An 18,947-nucleotide genomic window follows, 5' to 3' on the forward strand; every position below is an offset into this window, starting at 1 on the left:
TGGAATGAGGCCACTGTGGAGAGAAAAAGTAATAAGTATAACCTACTTTGCGGCCAGAAGGTCCCATTAGAGGTGTGTTACGTAACCACGTGCGGGATGGTGTTCTAGTGAAGTAAACTGCGCAGAACGCAGTATTTCGGTCCGCCAGCTCGCAGCCCAGCCCTTGCGTTAGCTTTCGGTCGGTGTTTATTTGTTCTCTGTGTCCCCCCCCCCAGGTGCAAAGCGGGAAGCTCATCCCTTTCTCACCCTCTGTGAGCACCTCTGTGTCCACATCATTCTCCACAGCCACCCCCATGTACGCAGGGGAGCTTCGGACAAAGCCACCCGCTGATGACAGTGCAGGTGCCACTGCTGCTGCGACGTTTCCTTCCCTAACAGAAAATTCAGACTCTCCAGTTAGAAGCATTCTGAAGCCCCAGGCGTGGCAGCCTGTGGTGGAGGGGAGTGGGAGCAAAGGAATGTCGAGAGAATGTGCAGAGACAGAAAGCCAGGGAGCTGTGACAGCCAGGGATGGTGGTGGTAAAACGCACAGGTCCTCGGAGGAAGCAGAGCTGTCGTCCTCTGCCCTCCTGGGCCAAGCCTGGGAAGGAGACGGCCACCAGGAACCCAGATACCCAGTTCCAAGGAAGGGAAGCCTGGAGCTCACTGTTGCCCCTGCAGCCCCCCATGGTGATGAACTGAAGGAATTTTCCACCAGGAAAAGCAGTGTGCAAGAAAGCCCCGGAGCGGAGGACAGGCCACCCTTTGAAGACAAGGTGGATGCAGAGAATGCCTCCAGAAGGAGGCTTTCACTCAGAGGTAAATTACCACTGTGCCTGGAGTTTCAGAAAACAACAGGGTGTTTAGTCCCTGTTTGATTTGTTGTCCGAGATGGTGATGCCTTTTAACTGAGTTGTAAAGGCTTTTTACTGCTATAGACGGGTCAGGAGTTCAGGGTGAATCATGTTCGCTCTTCCCCTTCTGGTATGCGCAGCAGATGAGTCAAATCTTGAGCAATAAAATGACCAAAGCCCTTTTACACACTCTGATAAGTGCTTCCTCTGGCCCTGACGTGCACTCTATGACAGCTCTAATGGCACTCTGACAGCTCATGGCTGATGGCACAGAACTGGGTGTGCTCTGGTCTGAGTGAGGACTTGGGTCAGTCTCTTCTTTCTAGTCCGCTTTTTTGGGAGGGGTTGGGGGGAGTCCTGGGATTGAACCTAGGAGGCACTGAGCTGTATCTCCAGCCCTTTTTTAATGTCTTACTTTGACATAGGCTCTAACTACATCGCTCAAGCTCACCTCTAACTTGTAATCCTCCTGTGTCAGCCTCTGCTGCTTTCTAGCCAGCCTCCTGGGCTACTTTTGCTTTCTATACTCCTGTTTTGCAGAGTGGTCAGCTGGACCTCATGGCAGTTTAATCTCCTTTCTGTTTAATGTGGTGATACAGTAAATTGCGGCAGAGGTTTGTGCTTGGGAGTGTAGCACATTTGAAACAAAAGTATTATTTTGGAGAAGTAGAAATGTTCCACAGTGTATAGTGAAAGCCTGCATCCTATGTCTTGCACACAGGAGAGACTCTGATTGTCACAAAGCAGTGTGCTGTGTTGGAAGTTTGCATGCAGCCATGCAGCCTGGCTGGTGTGCCATGTGCCCACGGATTGGGGTCCAGAACTGTCCTGTCTGGAGTGGATTTGCTCGAGTATTCCTAGAGGAAGACAGATACTGAGGTTGTTTCTTCTCTTTCCAGCAGCAGAGTTTGGGGAGCCTGCTTCTGAGCAGAGTGGGACAGCCGCCCCTGGGAAACCCACCACTCCGGCGGCAACCCCCAGCTCCTGGAAGCAGCAGGATTCCTCTGAACAGTTACAAGAGAAGTACTACAAGAGCACGAGTACCATGGTTGCGACTGGAGAGATCCAAGTGCCAACCGGAGAGGGCGCCCTGGACTCACCCAGCAAAACGATGTCAATTAAAGAGAGGTAATGGAAGCTCGTGGCGGGAGAACAGTTCTCCTGGGTAGGAGCCTACAACCTGGCTATAGCAAAACCTTTGAGTAGTGAACCAAGAGGTGGATGCACAGGTCAGAGGATGGATGGAGACGTGCTATGATAGAATGACTGGAAAGTAGAGGTGTCTGGGACTCAACTGCATTTATCCCAGCACCTGGTTTACCAATGCTAAAGGCAGCCAGCTCGATAATGGAGCAACCAGAAACAGATTTTTGTTTGGTTCATTTATTTGTAGTCCCAATTTCTTCCTTTCTTTTCTTTCCTTTTTTGATATCAAATTCTTTGCTTACCTCCCGATGAGAGCTCAAATGTGAGCTCTTTTCTTTCAGAGACACATGATTCAAAGCAGCAACACAAGCCATTCTGTGATTGTGTAAAATAAGTATCCAGAGAGTGAAGATAAATTCATGTGTAGTATCTATAGCTTTGGGTTAGAATCTATGTTTTGTTTATTTTATTGGAAATAAGATAAATGGCTTTCCTGAGTAGTATTTCAAAGTTCTGTTTGGTTTGCAGCGCGAGGGACCTAACCCAGGGCCTTGTGATGCTGGACAAGTGCTATGCCGCTGAGCTATGCCCAGAAGTTTTCTATCAGACAGTAGCTTTGAATGGTTACAGTGTTGATATAGTTAAGTGTCAACACTTTGGCCTCCTTTCATTCAAAATGTAATGTAGCTTTGAAAGAACACATTTCAGAGGAGGGATATAGAGAGGAGGAACTCAGTTATTTGGAGGATATAGTTTTCTCATTAGCCTTTAACTACAGTTGATTTAAGCTGCAGGTGATACAACAGTGGTAGAAATTGAATGAAGAGATGTCAAAGCACCTGCCCAAGGTCATCAGCAGAGCCACTTCCAGTGCCTGTTCCCATGGTGGTGCCAGCCCAGATCCTCCCTGGCATCTCCACCAAGGTGGAGTTCTCTTGCTCTGTCAAGCTTAGGCCCCTCTCACTTTTCTAGATCTCTTTCAAGCTACCTGAGACTCTGTGCCCAGCCACAGTGAAAATTCTTTGATTTTTTAAGGCACATTTTGGGAACATTAGTTGTAATGTGTCAGAGCCATGGCCTAGGACCACTGATCTCCCATTCAGTGGTAGGCTGACAGAATAAAACATAGACAAGAGATACATAGGTTTTAGTTACAAGGGGCCAGCAGGGTGGTCAGAATCCATCCTGAGACCCTGTGGTTCAGTGTCCTTAACCTTTATTAAGTACACAGCTTGATTAGGGGTATGCTAGTGGGCTGCAGGAAGTGAGAGGATGAGCTGCTGACACTGTCAGGGTGCAAGACTTGAGGAACAATGCATTTTTGGAAAAGCACAGCGGAGCAGATCAGGGTTAACCAGTAACCTGATTGTCTGCTCACCGCGACTATTGAGCTAGAAGGAATCCACGCGAGTCAAGTCCTCAGCGGCCATTTTTCTTTGCTTTGAGGTGCCAGAGCTTTGCAGACTGCTTGCCACTTTCAGCTCTAGCTGTTGGCTTAAAGATTAACCTGTCCTTAAGCCAGCCAGGGAGTCTCACCACAAGTCCTGTAGGCCTAGGCCAGACTCTTGATCTATTCCTGTGCCAATTAATAAATATTGATTATTGCCTGCTCTATACCATGTCAAGCTGTTCCTCTGTAATAAAATATTAAACAGAGTGTAGCTTTTTTTCAACAGACAAATTAATAAGATAGTTGAATCTTATTTGCATCTACCATTAATTATTTAAAATGCACAATAAATGAGACCCACCAGGCTGAGGAGGTGACAGAGAAAGGAGTCTGCACTCACAAATGCACTCTGGCCTACGTAAGTCCCTCTTCTACAGAAAATTAGGCTCATATTTTGATCCCAGGGATCTAAATACCAATAAAAGGTAAACATCATTTATACAGTGCTAATGTTTTATTTATCTGCAAACGTTCCTGGGATAACAATCTCAGTAGGAAATACTCTTACACTGTCATCTTTCAAGGGCTTTTACAGGGACCCATGTCTTTGGATACACCCTCTCTCCTGAGACTTAGGGCCTTATATAAAGAAGTTCTGTGTCTGTCCTCTGTACAGTACTTCTTGGTGTATTTCTCTCTCTTAATAAACTTTAGTTGATTTTGATCTTTCCAAAGGTAGTTTTAACCCTCCTATACATTTTTTAGTTTTTGAACTCAAATATTGTAAAGGTTTCATTGCTTTGCTTGGTTTGGTTGGACATCTGAGAAGCTCAAGGATTACTGTAGGGTCTCAAGTGTATTCAAAGTTGAGTGTGGGGTCAGTGAGATAGCTCCGCAGTCTAAAGTGCCTGCTTAGGCAAGCTTAGGCAAACGCACAGGGACCGCAGTTCAATTCCCAGCCCCACATGCCACGCTAGCCCTGCCTCCAGAGCAGGCTGACTGCCACCAAAAAAAAAGTAGAGTGTGTACAGCAAATACCTAAGGATCAGCAGGGGCTGAGCAGTCATTGCATGAGAGAGGCTCCTGACCAGCTCTGCTCAGAATCTAAGTGAAATAGATGGAGGTTCAATTTATTTTGCTTACCTTCCTTTCTTCCTTCCTTTTTTTCTTTCTTACTCTTCTTTCTCTTTTCCTCTTTTTCTTTCTTTCTTTTTCTCTTTGCCCCCCACCCCACCTTTCTGTCTGTCTCTCCCTTCCTCCCTCCCTCCCTCCACTGAGCATGAGGCAAGCACCACATCTTCAGCCTAATTGTTAGAATCTCCATTTGAAAAGGGATGGAGAGCACTTTATTTAACCATTATGTTTCTCATAAGTTATGTTAATACAGAATGTATCACCACTGATCTCTTCCCCTTTCCTCGATAATGCTTTTTTTGGTAGTTTATTGAAAATGGCAAAACTGCTTAACTTTACAATCTTTTCACAGCACCTTCTACCTACGTGAGGCTCTAATCTCTTCTTGTCAGTTTGAAAGGATGAAGTTTGGCTCATTTATAACATTGTTCATTTATTTAGTTGGGCTTTACCTTTCTTTCTTGCAGATAACACAAAATCAGAGGACATTTAAACCCCGTGCCTGCTTCTTTTTACCCGTGCAAGGTTGCATTCCAGAGCCTCCAGGTCCTACAATGAATAGATCTCATCCCAGTCTCTGCCATGTTCAGGAGACTGCCCCACCATGTTAGTTCTGGTGTTTAGCAGCTAACGATACTCAACAACATAATAATGGGACAGAAATTGTGCCTATACATCAGTTTTAGAAATTTTCACCTGCTTCTCTGTTAATTTTCTCACTTCACTTATGCGTCTTGCTGTGTTGAATCCTGGGCTCAAACAGTTCTGCTACCGCAGCCTCCCTGTAGGGACAAGCACCTGGAACTAGAGGTGCTTGTCCCCACAGCCAGGTCTCCCACATTGTTGCCATGCTTGTGTCAGTTACATTTTCACTTTAGAACTGGAGCTTCTGAGGAGAGCCCAGAGAGCACAGATTCCCTTTTTCCTGTCTACTAAATAGCTGTGCCTTGAGGCACGCAGCCCTCTGTTACTGAATCGCGTGTGGCCTGTGCCTGCCCCGATGGGGTTGTGACTATAGAAAGTTTTCCACATCCGGTGCCACTAAGGGTCCTGTCCTCTTCTAAGGCCCTAAGCACTCAGGAGGTAGTGTTTCATCTAGTGCTAACAAGGTGGCAGTGTTTCCTCATTTGTAGATAAAAAGCATAAGAACTGGCTGGGGGGATAGTTCAGAGGTCTAAGCACCTGCCTGGCAAAGATCTTAGTTTGATCCTCAGTACCACATGTCGTGCTGGCCCTGGAGCCCCAGGCGCGCCATGCCAGCCACCAAAACCAGGCGTGGTAGCACATGGCTGTAATCCCAGCACTGGGGACGCTGAGACAGGAAGATCATTACAAGTCCTAGCTGCATAGCAAGACCCTGTACCAAATAAATAAATAAATAAATAAATAAATAAATAAATAAATAAAATTTCATTATTTATTTTTGTATTTTAGGGAAGAGTCTACAGGATTTTCAGGTCTCACTACTAGATCAGACTCTTAGTGATCTGCCTGTTTACAGCCTCCCACGAGCTGGGATTACAGGCACGCACTACCATGCCCTGTCTCAATTGCCCTCTCAGTGCACCCTGAGGGTGGGGCCGGCATGGCAGGCCTAGAGATCCAACCCCTGCCCCTGCACCTGCTTGCAGGCACTTTAATCCGCTGAGCTATTTGGCCAGCCCAAAATTTAAAAGTAATAATAATAGTAAAAGTATAAGAACTAAGAAATGCTAGGAAATTCTCCCTATACTCCCCTTTTAGAATGTATGTTGGATGCTTATAAAAACATCTAAAAGTTTCTTTTATATTTGCTGACATCTAAAGTATCATTTGAGGGGCCGGGGAGATGGCTCAGTGGAATAAGCGCTTCCCTGGCAAGCGCAAGGGTCTGAGTTCAATCCCCAGTTCCGCCAAGAAAAAAATAAAAATAAAAAAGTATCATTTGAACTCTAGCACAAAATTTAGGGTGCAATTTCCTTTTACCACAAGAGCAGTTAAAAACAACTATTTTATAACTGTCTAAATGATTTGGTTCAGATTATCCCTGTCTGGGAACTTCTTCAAAAATTACCATGAATGACATAACTCTTCTGTTATTTGGAGATAAACCCGTCAGTGCCTCTTAAAACACAAACTGGGCCTTTAGAAAGCTTATTTCTGCATTTACAGAACTATCTGCTTTCATGCTGGGGAAAAGATGACAGAGAAAGGGTGAAAGAGCTGCCACTTGAACACTCAGGGAACTGGGCAGAGCAGAAGGCTGGAGTGGAGCCCCCGGGTCCCCAGGTACATGGGAGAGGACCATGGGACAGGGGTCCCTTTGCTCTCCCGTCTCACATGTCTGATGTGTTCCTGTCCTCATCCATTTTCTGTTGCTGTAACAGAATACTTGAGACTGGCTAATTAGTAAAGGAAAGAAGTTTGTTTTAACTCGCAACCCTAGAGGCTAGGAAGTCAGATCTAGCCACCACACCAGGTCTTGGGCTGCTTCACAGCCAGAAGGGAAGCTGGCCCGTGTCCTGGGGCGGCAAAACCTGAAGAGTGGCTTCCCCCTTTGGATAGCAAGCAGGACCTCACTCCTAGGCGAAGGGCATAAACCCTGTTTGTGACCTGAGCCCCTCTTCGCAGGCCCACTCCCCCTGCTGCTCAGGCTTAGCGTGGGTGGGGTCCTGGCTTTCAATTCCCCAGCACCAAGGGTAAATAAATAAATACAAATGCATGGAAAAGGTGTATGAGCACCTATAGCCTGCACACTAGCCAAGACCAAGATCCAAGTCCAAGTACGAACTGGTGCTGTTGGGCTCTATCTAGGTCTGTGGGGTTGCCTACGTTGCTCTAACATGAGAGAAAACTTCTAAGGAGAGAAAGAATATACCTTATTTCTATTTTAGAGGCATGTATTTGCCTATGCCATATTTGACCCAGGCCTGACTATTCTGAGCTTGAAAAATCTGCTCTAACCAGGGCTCTCAGGCCAGAATTCCCTGGTGGAAAAATGTGGGCTCTGGCAAGAGGCACGGACATTTCCCGAGTGACCTGGTACCACATGTCCAGCTGGCCCCAGGCCAGGTTTGGGGGTTAATAGGCCAGTGAAGTACACCACTGGGTCCTCAGCTTCCGACTAAGCACATGCCTAGTTCACGACATCACAGCCTTGCAAACTGCCCTTGGACTTGGCAGAGTGTTTAAGTCTGACAGTTGTTTGGATTACACGTCGGCCCAGATGTATGGCCCTGTCCGTGGATGATCATCTGTGGTGTGTGTGAGGCTGTGAGACTGCAAGAGGACAGGACATTTTGGGGAAGACTTCCTGTCCCCCTTTGCTTATGAATTGCCAAGTAGAAAATCTAAAGAAATTGGAGCAGCACACTTGGGTTGTAGCATATGCTGTTTTGAAGTTACGCATCATTCATACTACGTAGGCGAGGGCTGGGTCCAAGGACCCTGTGGGCTCAACTGAAGCACAGCTTCTTCCATATTATTTTGGTTACTCTGTAGACCTGGGAAGTCCCTAACAATGACCCTGCCAGTGCATCTAGAAGTAAAATTTCAGGGCTTCAGAATGGAGGAATGCTTCAAAGGCCATCCAAGGAGCGAGTGTGGAGCATGTTCTGAGAGAGTACTGACTGCAAGAGCCGGGCACAAATGTGTCTGCTCAGCTAATGGAGGAGGCAAGTGAAATGAGCTGTCCACTGGGGGACAGGGGGGAATCACGTCTCTCTGTGCCACTGACCGACATGGGGCCTTGCTCATCTCTGACACCAGTAAGCTGTCTGTAGGCATAACCTGTCTGTCAGGAGGAGAGGAACAGTACCCAGTTTCCCAGAGGCCACTGTCATTGCTTCCAGCCTTTGGGAACTTCATTGAAGAAGGTCTTTCTGACTGTAACTCATCATGTTTAATAAGCTGAACTCATGGGATGAATTTGCTTTTTATCCCTTAAATCATTTGGGATCCAGTCTGACTAACCAAGTGTACGGTCAGGATAAATAACTACTGTGAGTCAAAGGTCAAGGAAGAGACACAAGCTAGTTCTGAGACAAGTTTGTAAGAAGACAGCAGATGAGGGCAAGCTTCCTTCACAAAACAAGGGTGAGGGACTCTTCGCCTGAGTCTTAGGGGCATGCTCCTGTTCTAATGTCTTATTTATGGATACTTTGAGAACTTTGAAAGCTCTGACACAGAAAGCGGGCACTAATGACTTCTTTTATTGGTTTAATTTTGTGAAATTTTTTTTTCTTAGAGTAACACCAACTCATTCAAAATAATTGGAAAAGAGATAAATAATTAGGCATTATCAGTACACAGTGGAGACTAAAACACTTAAAGGACTTTAGATGTTATGTTCCAGAAACTAGTCCTTGAAGCGTGTTGAGTGCTCTAAACATTGAATTTATGACATTTAAAACAATGGAGCCTTGATGTGGGCTCTGCCTTAGACAGATGAGAGAGCATCACAAGCTTTGTAGAATGGGCATGTGGGGTCTCCCTTCTCTACACAGCAGAAAAGAGTGACTAGAAGGAAATAAAAGGAAGAGAATGAAGAAGAAGGTCAGAACCAAAGTGCAGTGCTCCTAACTCCTTTTGGGGGTGTTCTTTATGTCTTATTTTTCACTCTGACCAGTGTATGTGCTGGGGGTTGAACCTAAGTCCTCAAGCATGTTAAATCTGTGCTCTATCACTGAACTGCACCCCTAGCCTTGAACTCGTGTTTAAGTAATACACAATTTGTCTTATTTGTTAACAAGATTTATCACACTATGTACCATCCTATTTCCAATACAAGTCTTTAGTGCAATCAGGAAACTTAGCGAAGGGCCGTTAGAGATCTGGGGGTCCAGTTCCTGATAGGACAGATACAGCAAGCAGAACCGAGATGCCCAAGTGGAGATGATAGCCAGGCTTGTGGCTGGAGCTGCTGCGCTGCTGCGTACCAGTGTACGGACCGGGGACCGATGCTGAGATCTAGCCCGCCAGCCTGGCTGAGAAGGGCAGAGGTCCAGCCTGCTCATGCCTCAGATTGTTTGAACATCAGCTCCAGTAATTTCCTATGACCACCACTTTTTTTGCCTTTTATCTCTTCCATGTTTGTCCAGCTTAAATTCCCAAGACATACGCATTTTAATACAGTTAACTAAAATAACATGATGTTCCTGAAAATGGCTTTTCAAGATTACAGTCTCAGGGCTAGGGAGCCAGCTCAGTGGAATAAGTGCTTTACCTGGCAAGCTCAAGGGTCCTGAGTTCCATCCCTAGTACTGAAAAAAAAAAAAAAAAAATTACAGTGTCTAAGCAGCTTTATAGCCAGTCAATGAAAGTAGGTTAGATAAAAACCTTAGCTAATTAGATTCTTTTTTTGTGTATCTCTTGCCCTTGGGGAAAACTGAAGTGATAGTTTTTAAAAATGGGTTTTATAGATCTTTTGGTATTAAGGTACATTGGAAAGACCAAGTTCATTTGGAAGAAAAGAACAAGGCTTAACATAGGAAGAGACATTATAAAGGCTATAATTTTCTTTAATTGAAATGTGCTTCCATGTTTTTCATTGATTTTAATATTTGTGTTTTTAAACCCACTGTGTGATATATTCTGTAAAGAACTACACAATTTTCATAATCTAATGTCATTCCAACAAGTGACCAGAAGGGGTCACTAAAAGACATTTTTCACCTGGGATGGTTATTTTGACCTCTTGTTCTCTCAGCCCAAAAGCAAGGAAAAACCAGAACCATTTCTTTTTTTTTTTTTCTTTCTCCAAATGCCTTCAGGGCAGGTTTGGCTAGCTTGAGCTGTGGGGATCGAACCACAGCAATCTGAGCCTGACTGCTTTGTTGAAGCAGCCACTTAAAGAACTGAGCTAAGGGGCAGGCTCCCCCCCCCCATTTCTTTACTAGAGTGGTAAAACATGTTTTTCCTGGCAGTCAGCTTTGAACCAGAATTTTCACTCAGCTGTAGAGATCTTCAGGATCACCTTAGAGAGCACCTTTGCTCAGTCTGAAGCATTCAGTGCTGACTTTATGGCTGGTGTGTTTTCCTCCTAGACTAGCACTGTTGAAGAAGAGTGGCGAGGAGGACTGGAAGAACAGGCTTAACCGAAAGCAGGAGTATAGCAAAGCATCCACCACTAGCAGCCTGCATATCCAAGAGGTGGAGCAGTCGCTGAAAAAGAAGGTAATGTTTTCCATATTAAGAAAAAGCATTCTAATTAACATCACGCTTGGAGGTACGCCTGGAGACAAGCATGTGTGGTTTACTAATCCCACTTGTGGAGCATTAGTGCTCCATCCTCCTTGGGCTGAGCACCTCGTCTGTCTCAAATTTGCTTAACTCCATCAAGAGGGCAAGTATTAGGGTATTATGGAATTGATAACAGCATCGTAGTTAAGGCCTTGGCGAGCAAGGGCCTAAGTTTTAAATTGTACACACAGTTGAAAACTTGCATAAGTGAAGTCTAGCTTTTAAATGTGGATCAAATGAAAGACTTTACTTCCCTGCTAACAGCTATACAGTGCATTTGACATATGGACTTGCATTTCCTATGCAGAGATTTAAGACTGGAGTATAAAAGATAAGGACATCTTTGCGGTGTGTGAGCGCTTCTTCCCAACTGGCAGCCTGCTTCATAATGAGCAGGCATTCCCTTCTAGACAGCGCACAGCAACACCTGTGATGAGTTTAAATAAAATCAACTCAGTCCTAGTGATCAATACTCGCAAGCATTTTGTATGCAAGAGCATTGAAGAGTCGTTCAATTACAAAGGTAACAATGACCGGCCTTTGACCAGCTGTGCACACTTTCACAGTTGATGGTGACATCCACCCTGGCTGGCCCTCTGACTCCCAATGCGCTTGCTGGCTGGAGGCAAAGTGACAGCGTGTGAGCCAGGCCTGCTAGCCAGTGTCTAGGATTTAAAGTCTTTAAACAGAAAAGAAAAAGCCCTAACGAGTTGGTCGCATGGACCTCTTATAGTTTTAAAATAAAGTATCTCAGCCGGCAGTGATGCTGTAGACATGCAGTTCTAGCTGTGCTGGAGACTAAAGTTGGAAGCTCATCAGAGCCTAGGAGTTCAGAACCAGCCTGGGCAGCGGAGCAAGGCCCCATCTCAAAAATGAAGTAAAATAAGCATCTATGAAAGAGGAAAATTAGAAAGTGCCTTCTATATATTACAGAACTTACATAAAAATGAAACATATTTACTGTGAGTCAGGAGCCTGACCTTACTTTTATGGTACTTCTGTGTCCACACAGAGGACACTGCAATAGCAATTTGAATTCTCTTTTGTGGTACTGAAGATAATAACTAAAGACATAAGTTCTCAGCTATCCCGAAAACACTAAAATGTAGACCTGTGAAATGTAGATTTCAGGGTAAAAGAAAGCTAGATCCATCCAATACAGTAATGTATCCTCCTATCCCACAACCTTTATTTTTTTATTTTTTTTAATATTTATTTATTTACTTATTTATTTAGTGTGTGGCCAGCTCAGCCCACCAGGGGGCGGGCGGGCCAGCATGTGGTGCTGGGGGATTGAACCAAGGTCTCTGTGCTTTGCTTGAGCTTAGCTTGTTCTAAATAGGTGCTTTAGACCACTGAGCCATCTCACCAGCCCATCCACAACCTTTATTTAAATGAATCCCGGAGCTAGAGGTAGAGCTCAGTGGGAGAGGCCTTAGCTCACATGCCTAAGGCCTAGGGTTCAACATCTGTCACTGTAAATTAAAAAGAATCTTGAAATTGTTAACTCAAAACCAACTTTGCCACAGAGTTCACTACCAAAGGAGTTCACGCGCACATGATGGCGCTGAGCAGTGGCCAGTATCTTGCAGGGCCCCAGGCCTTCAGGAGCTGAAGGCTCCCTATAGCCAAGTGAAAATTGAAATGAAGCTAAAAAGCACAAAATGAGACAGAATCCCTGGGGATGACGCTGCCTACTTGAGAGACCCAGGATTCCTCTGAATGCCAGAGGCCGTGGGCAGAGGATGAGTCAGAACTACCCATACACACTGCTAAGATTTAGAGAAGGCCAGAGCTATCAGGTCACCCCTGCAGTCGTCCTTAAGCCCTACTGGGGCACAAGTATGCACTGCTCTGAACTCCTGGGTGTCACTGATACCGCAGCCCCTGTGAACTCATTCCTGCACTCCTTGGCTGCCTGGTCCACTGTGGCTTCAAACAATAAGCTCTTTGAAGTTCAAATAAGCCAATCTATTTTGGGATCTTCACTGCTGACCTTGGGGAATCTGAAGTTCAGTTGACATCTCGTGGTTTTCAGCCAGCCTGTGACAGCACCCGGGTTCACTGCTTCATGGGGTCTGGCCACATATTTCAGAGCCCCCTGTGCTGTGCTCAGGCCAGGTGTCCTATGTGAAGAATGGCCTGTCTGATGACTGTCCTGGAGGAGGAATGGCCCTGGACCAGTGTATGCCAAAGGGGGTTGTGCATGGGTCCTTCTGAACTTGCCCCGGGCAGAGCTGCCTTTAGGGCAGGGTCTGGAGCTTTCCATTCTTACTATCCTGACTAGAAAGGAGCTGGACTCCTGGTCAGGGTCATCACTTCCTTCCTAATCTTTCAATTTACCAAACAGCATATATCTGTGGTTTCCAAAAAGTCTGTAGCTCATCCTCCTCCTGTGTGCGATTTAAGTCACAGCTCTGGGAGTACAAGAGGAGAAAGACGTAGTGAGGAGCTAGAAGGTCAGCTTCATGGCCCCTGTGAAACTCATGCAACACATGTGTTGGTAATAAAAGTATAATGGCAACCTGGCCCATAAGAGTGTAATGGAAGCCACACAGACAACTTAAACGTTCCAGTTGCCACACTTAGAAAAAGAATAGGAAGCCTTGAAAATCTGTGACCATCCTATTTCTGTCAAAGAGTTGTCCCATCAGAAAAGACACTGAGGTGCGGCTCCTTTGCAGTCCTTTATGGCAGGACTGTTTTGGACCATAAATAGCTTGTAGAGAGCCAAGAGATTTCCTTTGAGGTGTAAAATTTCAGTTAGGTCTTAGGAAATGTGGAACTTAGAAGCAGTTCCTTGCCTTCCAGTTTCGTGCCTCTCAATCATCAGCATTGATGATCTGAACTGAGGAGCACTAATTATTTACCCAGCTGGCTGTCACTTGCTATGAAAAGTCACTTAGCTTCTTTCTTTCCCTCCCCCTACTGTCGCCCTTCTTATCTTTCTCCCGTGCTTGGTTTGCTCCAGGCCAGGCCAGTGCTCATCTGACTTAAATGGTTTTGCTTCTGCAGTACAGGCAGCTAGTGCCAAAGGCACCAGCGCCATGTAGCTTGTAGATTTGGCCTGGTCCACACTGCATGGGACGCCTGCTCCTGAGCATGATTTGTGTGTTGTTTCCTCCAGTTAACTCATTCTACTGGAGAGAGGAAAAAATGAAATGACAGAATCTTAGAGAAGGTTTCCCAGAGCCTCTTTGTTACAACCAAATTGCAGGTTTTGTTTTCACCAAAAAGTTATCTTAAATTCCAACAGTTCAGCCTGTTTGACATTGTGGCATCCGTGGTGACTCTCCCCTAAATATCCAGGGCCTGAGCGTGTAGACTGATGGTCGAGCACTTGCCCAGCATTAATGAGGCCCTGGGTCCGAACTGCAGGTTGGAGGTGAGGGGTCTGATCTAAGCAAGGAAGGAAGGGTAGTACAAGCCTATGTCCTATTTACTCAGACTGAGGCAGGAGGAGCCAAGTTTTAGGCCAGCCTGGGCAAGTCACTAATGCCCAGATTAAAAAAAAAAGGTCTGGGGATGTAGCTCAGTGGTAGAATGCTTACTGACATATATGAGGTCTTGGATTCAATCCTGAGTAGCTAAAAAGAAAAAAAGAAAAGAGGTAATTATTCAGTGAAGCGGTGTGGCTGACATTACCAGGAAACATTAAAACTCTTGCACTTGTTTTGGTTTTATCATCAGTACTGGTGCCTGAGCTCAGTGCCTTTCAAAGAGCTACATCTTCAGCGCTTTGAGTTGTTTATTTTGAGACAAGATCTCACTAAGCTGCAAAGTTCTGCGGGCTGGGCTCAAACTTACAATCTTCCTGCCTCAGCCTCCCAAAGTGTTGGCACTACAGGAATGGGCTACTCTACCCAGCTTGTTCCTGAATCCCAGATGAAAACTGGATATCCCACCATGCTTCAGTCCTGATCCAGTCAGTGAATGCAGTTAAAATCTAAAACATCTCCCAACAAGTTCCTTGAAATTCAAGGAAGGCAAATCTGCCATTCATGTTCCCTTCTGTCACTGGAATTCCAAGTCTTAATTGAGGGGAATGAAGCTCAGAGGGCAAGGGTGGGCAGGCAGGAGTGCAAGGCTGGTGTGATGACCTCCAAAGGCAAGGTCACCATCTTGCCTCTGGGAATGAGTTTCCTTGGGGTTCTTGCTGTGAACACTGGGTTGGGAACACCTGCATGCTGCTGGATGAACCAGGCATGAGCACTTGGAAATGACGGGCTACCCTAACCAGACTCTTCTCCTGCAACCCTCTGCAATGTCTCCATTTGTTTTAACCTGTAGGAAGAAGGAGGATTTACAGATGATAATGCCATGTCTAATCTGCTTTGGGTAAGCCTGACTGGAGCACAGAAGTCCTCCTGTAACTGAGTGCAGGGCGCTCCCCCGGATGAGTGCAGAGCCCACAAGCAAGCCCAGGAGAGAAAAGGGTGAAGGAAAGTTTACTACTTGCAGGAATTCTCTCCCTAGAGAGAATTCACAAAGCAGTGTCTCCCACAACAAGCAAAGAAGGGGCTGTGGCCGTGGAACCCCGTCTGTGTTCATATGGGAAGGACGCCTCATCCTGCATAGATGCAGGCACATTACTGAGCATGCTCAGTCAAGGTCACATGTCTCATGCTTGAAAATGTGGGAGACAGAATGCCCCTCCCAGGCAGAGAATTGACTATAATGAGCCAAATTTGAGTCACCTACCAAGAATGAGTCAGACTGACTCAGAGATTTTGGCTTGTTTCTTGTTTCTCTGAAAGGCTTGTTCTGGAAGAAAAATAAAACTTTGGAGGTCATATAAAGGGACAAGAGCTTGTCCCCCACAAGAAAAAAATGATTATCCCTGAAAGTACCAGCCCATCAGTCAGCACGCCTTTACTGCGCTGGGTCTAACTCGGATCACAGAGGCTCCCCCGGTGCCTTCCTGTCTGGTTTTCATAGCCTAGGCAGGACAAAGCCTCTGTCCTGCCTGCAGAGCTAATCCTCTGACCTTAATTATATTTTAACCTTGTAATGAAAATACTTTAAAGAAGGTGAGGCTTTATGTTCACGTGAAAACTGTCAGTGGTAGTCTTGGTTCCTGTCTCTGTAACCGTCTTATATAAGTTGCAGTACTCATCTGAACTCATTCAGTTACTGCACAAAACTGACCCAGGTGCACAAACTATGCTTGTGTGCATTGATTCTGCTGGTAGTAGCATCACCTCGGGGCCTTCCTGAAAAGAAACCTGAAATTGCAATGAAGTACATTAACTTTCTGTTAGAAAAGTCATTGTTTTTGTCTCTCCCAACCAGCCCCACCTCCCTGCCCTGCTTGGATAAATCTTCTCTTTTTACCTCTAATCCTCTTGCTTTGCTCTATAGGAACCTGTATATGCTTCTACTTATTCTCCTGCTATACCTGCTGCCCATAAATACCTGTCTTTTGTATCTATTAACCAGGTGAGGAAAAGCCTACACATGTCAAGCCTCATTGCAATTTTGAGCAGTAGGGAAGGAGTGTTTGGGGTTTCATTTGGGAAAGTAGCTCCCTCCTGTGCATGTGTGTGCACGTGTGCACGTGTGTGTGTGTGTAAGGTTGGGGAGATAGAGATAGACAGATGGGGGAGAGAGAGAGAATATGATTGAGTCTGTGGTACCGTATTATATATGTATAACTATGTTTCTGTGTTTGTAAGTCTGGAATAGTATATATTTAATCAGCTCATATGTTTGGGGCCAGTCAACATTCATTACAACCCTGGTTTGGATTTTTAGGGAGATCCAGTGTTATGAATTCACAGCCATGCAACTGGTTTAAGGGAAAGTTTCCTGTTTTGGTGGCCAAACTTTAAATCCTGTCAGAAGCCCACCAAGTACACCAGAGTGTCCACTGTCCCAGCTCAGTAAGGATGCTATCTTGCTTAGCTTCACAGAGTGTACAGATATGGTAGAAGAGTTTGAATGTGGAAGGGACAGCGAAGGATACAGGGCGAGAAAGCAGCCATCTGGTATGGTCAGGTCTCAGTGGTCCTATTTAAGGTGCAGCCACAGACCCTCGCCCCTTCCCATCCCTGTGCAGAAATCCCTGAGCACATCTGTTCATCAGGAGGTTGGCAGTTCATTGATTTGGCTCACTGTTCAGAGGGTACAGTCTGTGGTCACTTTGGGCCGTGGTGAGGCAGAACATCATGGTGGGAATGCGTGGCAAAGCAAACCTGCTCACCTCATGTTGGGTAGGAAGCAAAGAGAGACAGGCAGGGGCAGGGTCCCCATGTCCTCTTCAAGGCCACACCCCCTATGACCTAACTTTCTCTCACTAGGTCCCACCTTCTAAAGGTCCCTGGGCCTTCCACTACCACAAGTTGGTGACGAAATTGGGCACACATGGGCCTTTGGGAGACATTTCAGATTCAAACCATAATGAACATCTGCCCATGGGACTAGCCCCAGCCCCCCTCCCTAAAACTTCAGTGTCTACCTCAAGACTGAGGTTTTCCATCTCTCAGGTTGGAACTCAGTAGCAGCATCCTAGTAGCACTGGTTGTTCAGACCCAGCAATGGTGGAGCAAGGGGCTCAGGGTGGCACATGTAAGGTGGACAAGAGAGGTGTCAGTGGGCCCTTCTGTCTTCGTCTTGCCCTGTCACAGACAGCAACTCCTCACTTCTTCCTGAGGCAGCTGTTTTGCCCTTGTGCTCCTGTGAGAGCCAGGCCGCAGCTGTCCAGTCAATGCTCATCCATGAAAGGGGCTGAAATCTGGAGCAAACTGTGCTTTCATCACTAATAAGTGAATCAGTATTTCACTTGAACAGGAAAGCTCTGTTATTGGAGTCATTAAGTATATGCATGTATTTATAGAGTACTTGAAAGTTCTATATATCACATATACAGACAGACAGATGGACGGACAGACAGACAGAGCACTAGCTTTAGTGTTGCTTGGGGTTCAAAATCACAGCTAAATTGAACAGGGTTTCTGACCCCGGCCCTCCTACACACAGCCTTCCCCACTAGCATGCCTCACACAACAGTGACATACTTGTTACAATTGATAAACCTATGCTAACACATCACCTAGAGTCCATAGTGTACACTAGGCCTTATGGGTGCACGTTCTCTTGGTTTTGATACATATACAGTGGCATGTGTCTGCCGTTGTGGTATCATACAGAATAGTTCCAGTGTCTTGAAACCCCTGTGCTATGCCTGTTCATCACTCTCAGGCCTGTAATTTTTGTCAGCTACTGTCTTTTTACTGTCTCCATGGGTTTGCCTTTTCTAGAATGTCATAGCATTCAGATGACAGTAGGTAACTTTGCAGTCTTCCCTCTTGTACTTCATAATAAGCATTTCAGATCCTTCTGTCTCTTCTGGGCTTGACAGATAGATCATGGTTTTATTTCCGGCTGTTATTACTCAGTTGTTTGGCTTTACCACCATTTATTTAGCTGTTCACCCACTAACGAACATTTTGGTTGCTTCCATGTTTTGGTGAATATGGAGAAAGCTGATGGAAACACCCATCTTCAGGATTTTGTTCGCGTGTAAGCTTTTAACTCATCTGACACGAAGGAGCATGATTGCTGAGTCCCAGGGCAAGGGTGTGCTTACTGTTTTAAGAAAGCTCTGAACTCTCTTCCTGAGTGGCTGTACCATTTTGCAGTGGCACCAGCAGTGAATGCTCCTGTTCCATGTCTTTGCTGGAACTTGGTGCTGTCAGTGCTCAGGATTTTCATCATTCTAATAAGTGCATATCTGTGTCTCATTATTCCAGTTTATAAATCCCTGATGACATGATGGTGAGCATATTGGCTTATGCTTCGCCTGTGTCTGCTATATTCATGGGTCAAATATCTGTCCAGATTCTTCGTTCATTGATCTGCTTGTTTATTTTCTTATTGCTGAATTTTAGTACTCTTTTGTATATTTTTGGATAATAGTCATTTATCAGCTAGGGTTTAAAAAATATTTGCTCCCATCCTGTGGTTTGTCTTACTCTGACAGTGTCTTCCACTGAGGAAAAATTATTAATTTCATGGAAGCCCATCTTATCAATTTTCTTTCATGAACTGTGCCTTTGGTATTTTATCTAGAAAGTGATCCCTAAATCCAAGTCCACCAAGAGTCACACTTATAATACTTTCTAGGAGGATTATAGCTTTAGTTTTGCATTTTACGTTTAGGTCTGTGATCCATTTTGAGTTGATATAAGATCATTCTGCAGATTTAGGGGCAAGATAGTATCCAA

At 45.4% G+C, this 18,947-nt stretch overlaps 1 protein-coding gene across 17 annotated transcripts in view; it reads left to right on the plus strand.

Moving 5' to 3' along the window:
• Svil (supervillin) overlaps positions 1-18,947 on the plus strand; it is a 171,241-nt gene that overhangs the window by 110,546 nt on the left and 41,748 nt on the right. For 11 of the 17 annotated variants that reach the window (XM_023701808.1, XM_023701802.1, XM_023701806.1 and 8 more), the window contains 5 exons: positions 216-798; positions 1,733-1,961; positions 10,527-10,656; positions 15,013-15,060; positions 16,084-16,161. In XM_023701808.1, coding sequence (XP_023557576.1) covers positions 216-798; positions 1,733-1,961; positions 10,527-10,656; positions 15,013-15,060; positions 16,084-16,161 — 1,068 coding nt within the window. The remainder of the gene's footprint in view (positions 1-215; positions 799-1,732; positions 1,962-10,526; positions 10,657-15,012; positions 15,061-16,083; positions 16,162-18,947) is intronic. The other 6 variants (XM_023701811.1, XM_023701812.1, XM_023701801.1 and 3 more) reach the window with 3 other exon arrangements.

This window comes from Octodon degus, unplaced genomic scaffold, assembly GCF_000260255.1.
Source record: "Octodon degus isolate 3935 unplaced genomic scaffold, OctDeg1.0 scaffold00141, whole genome shotgun sequence".
Lineage (NCBI taxonomy): Eukaryota > Metazoa > Chordata > Mammalia > Rodentia > Octodontidae > Octodon > Octodon degus.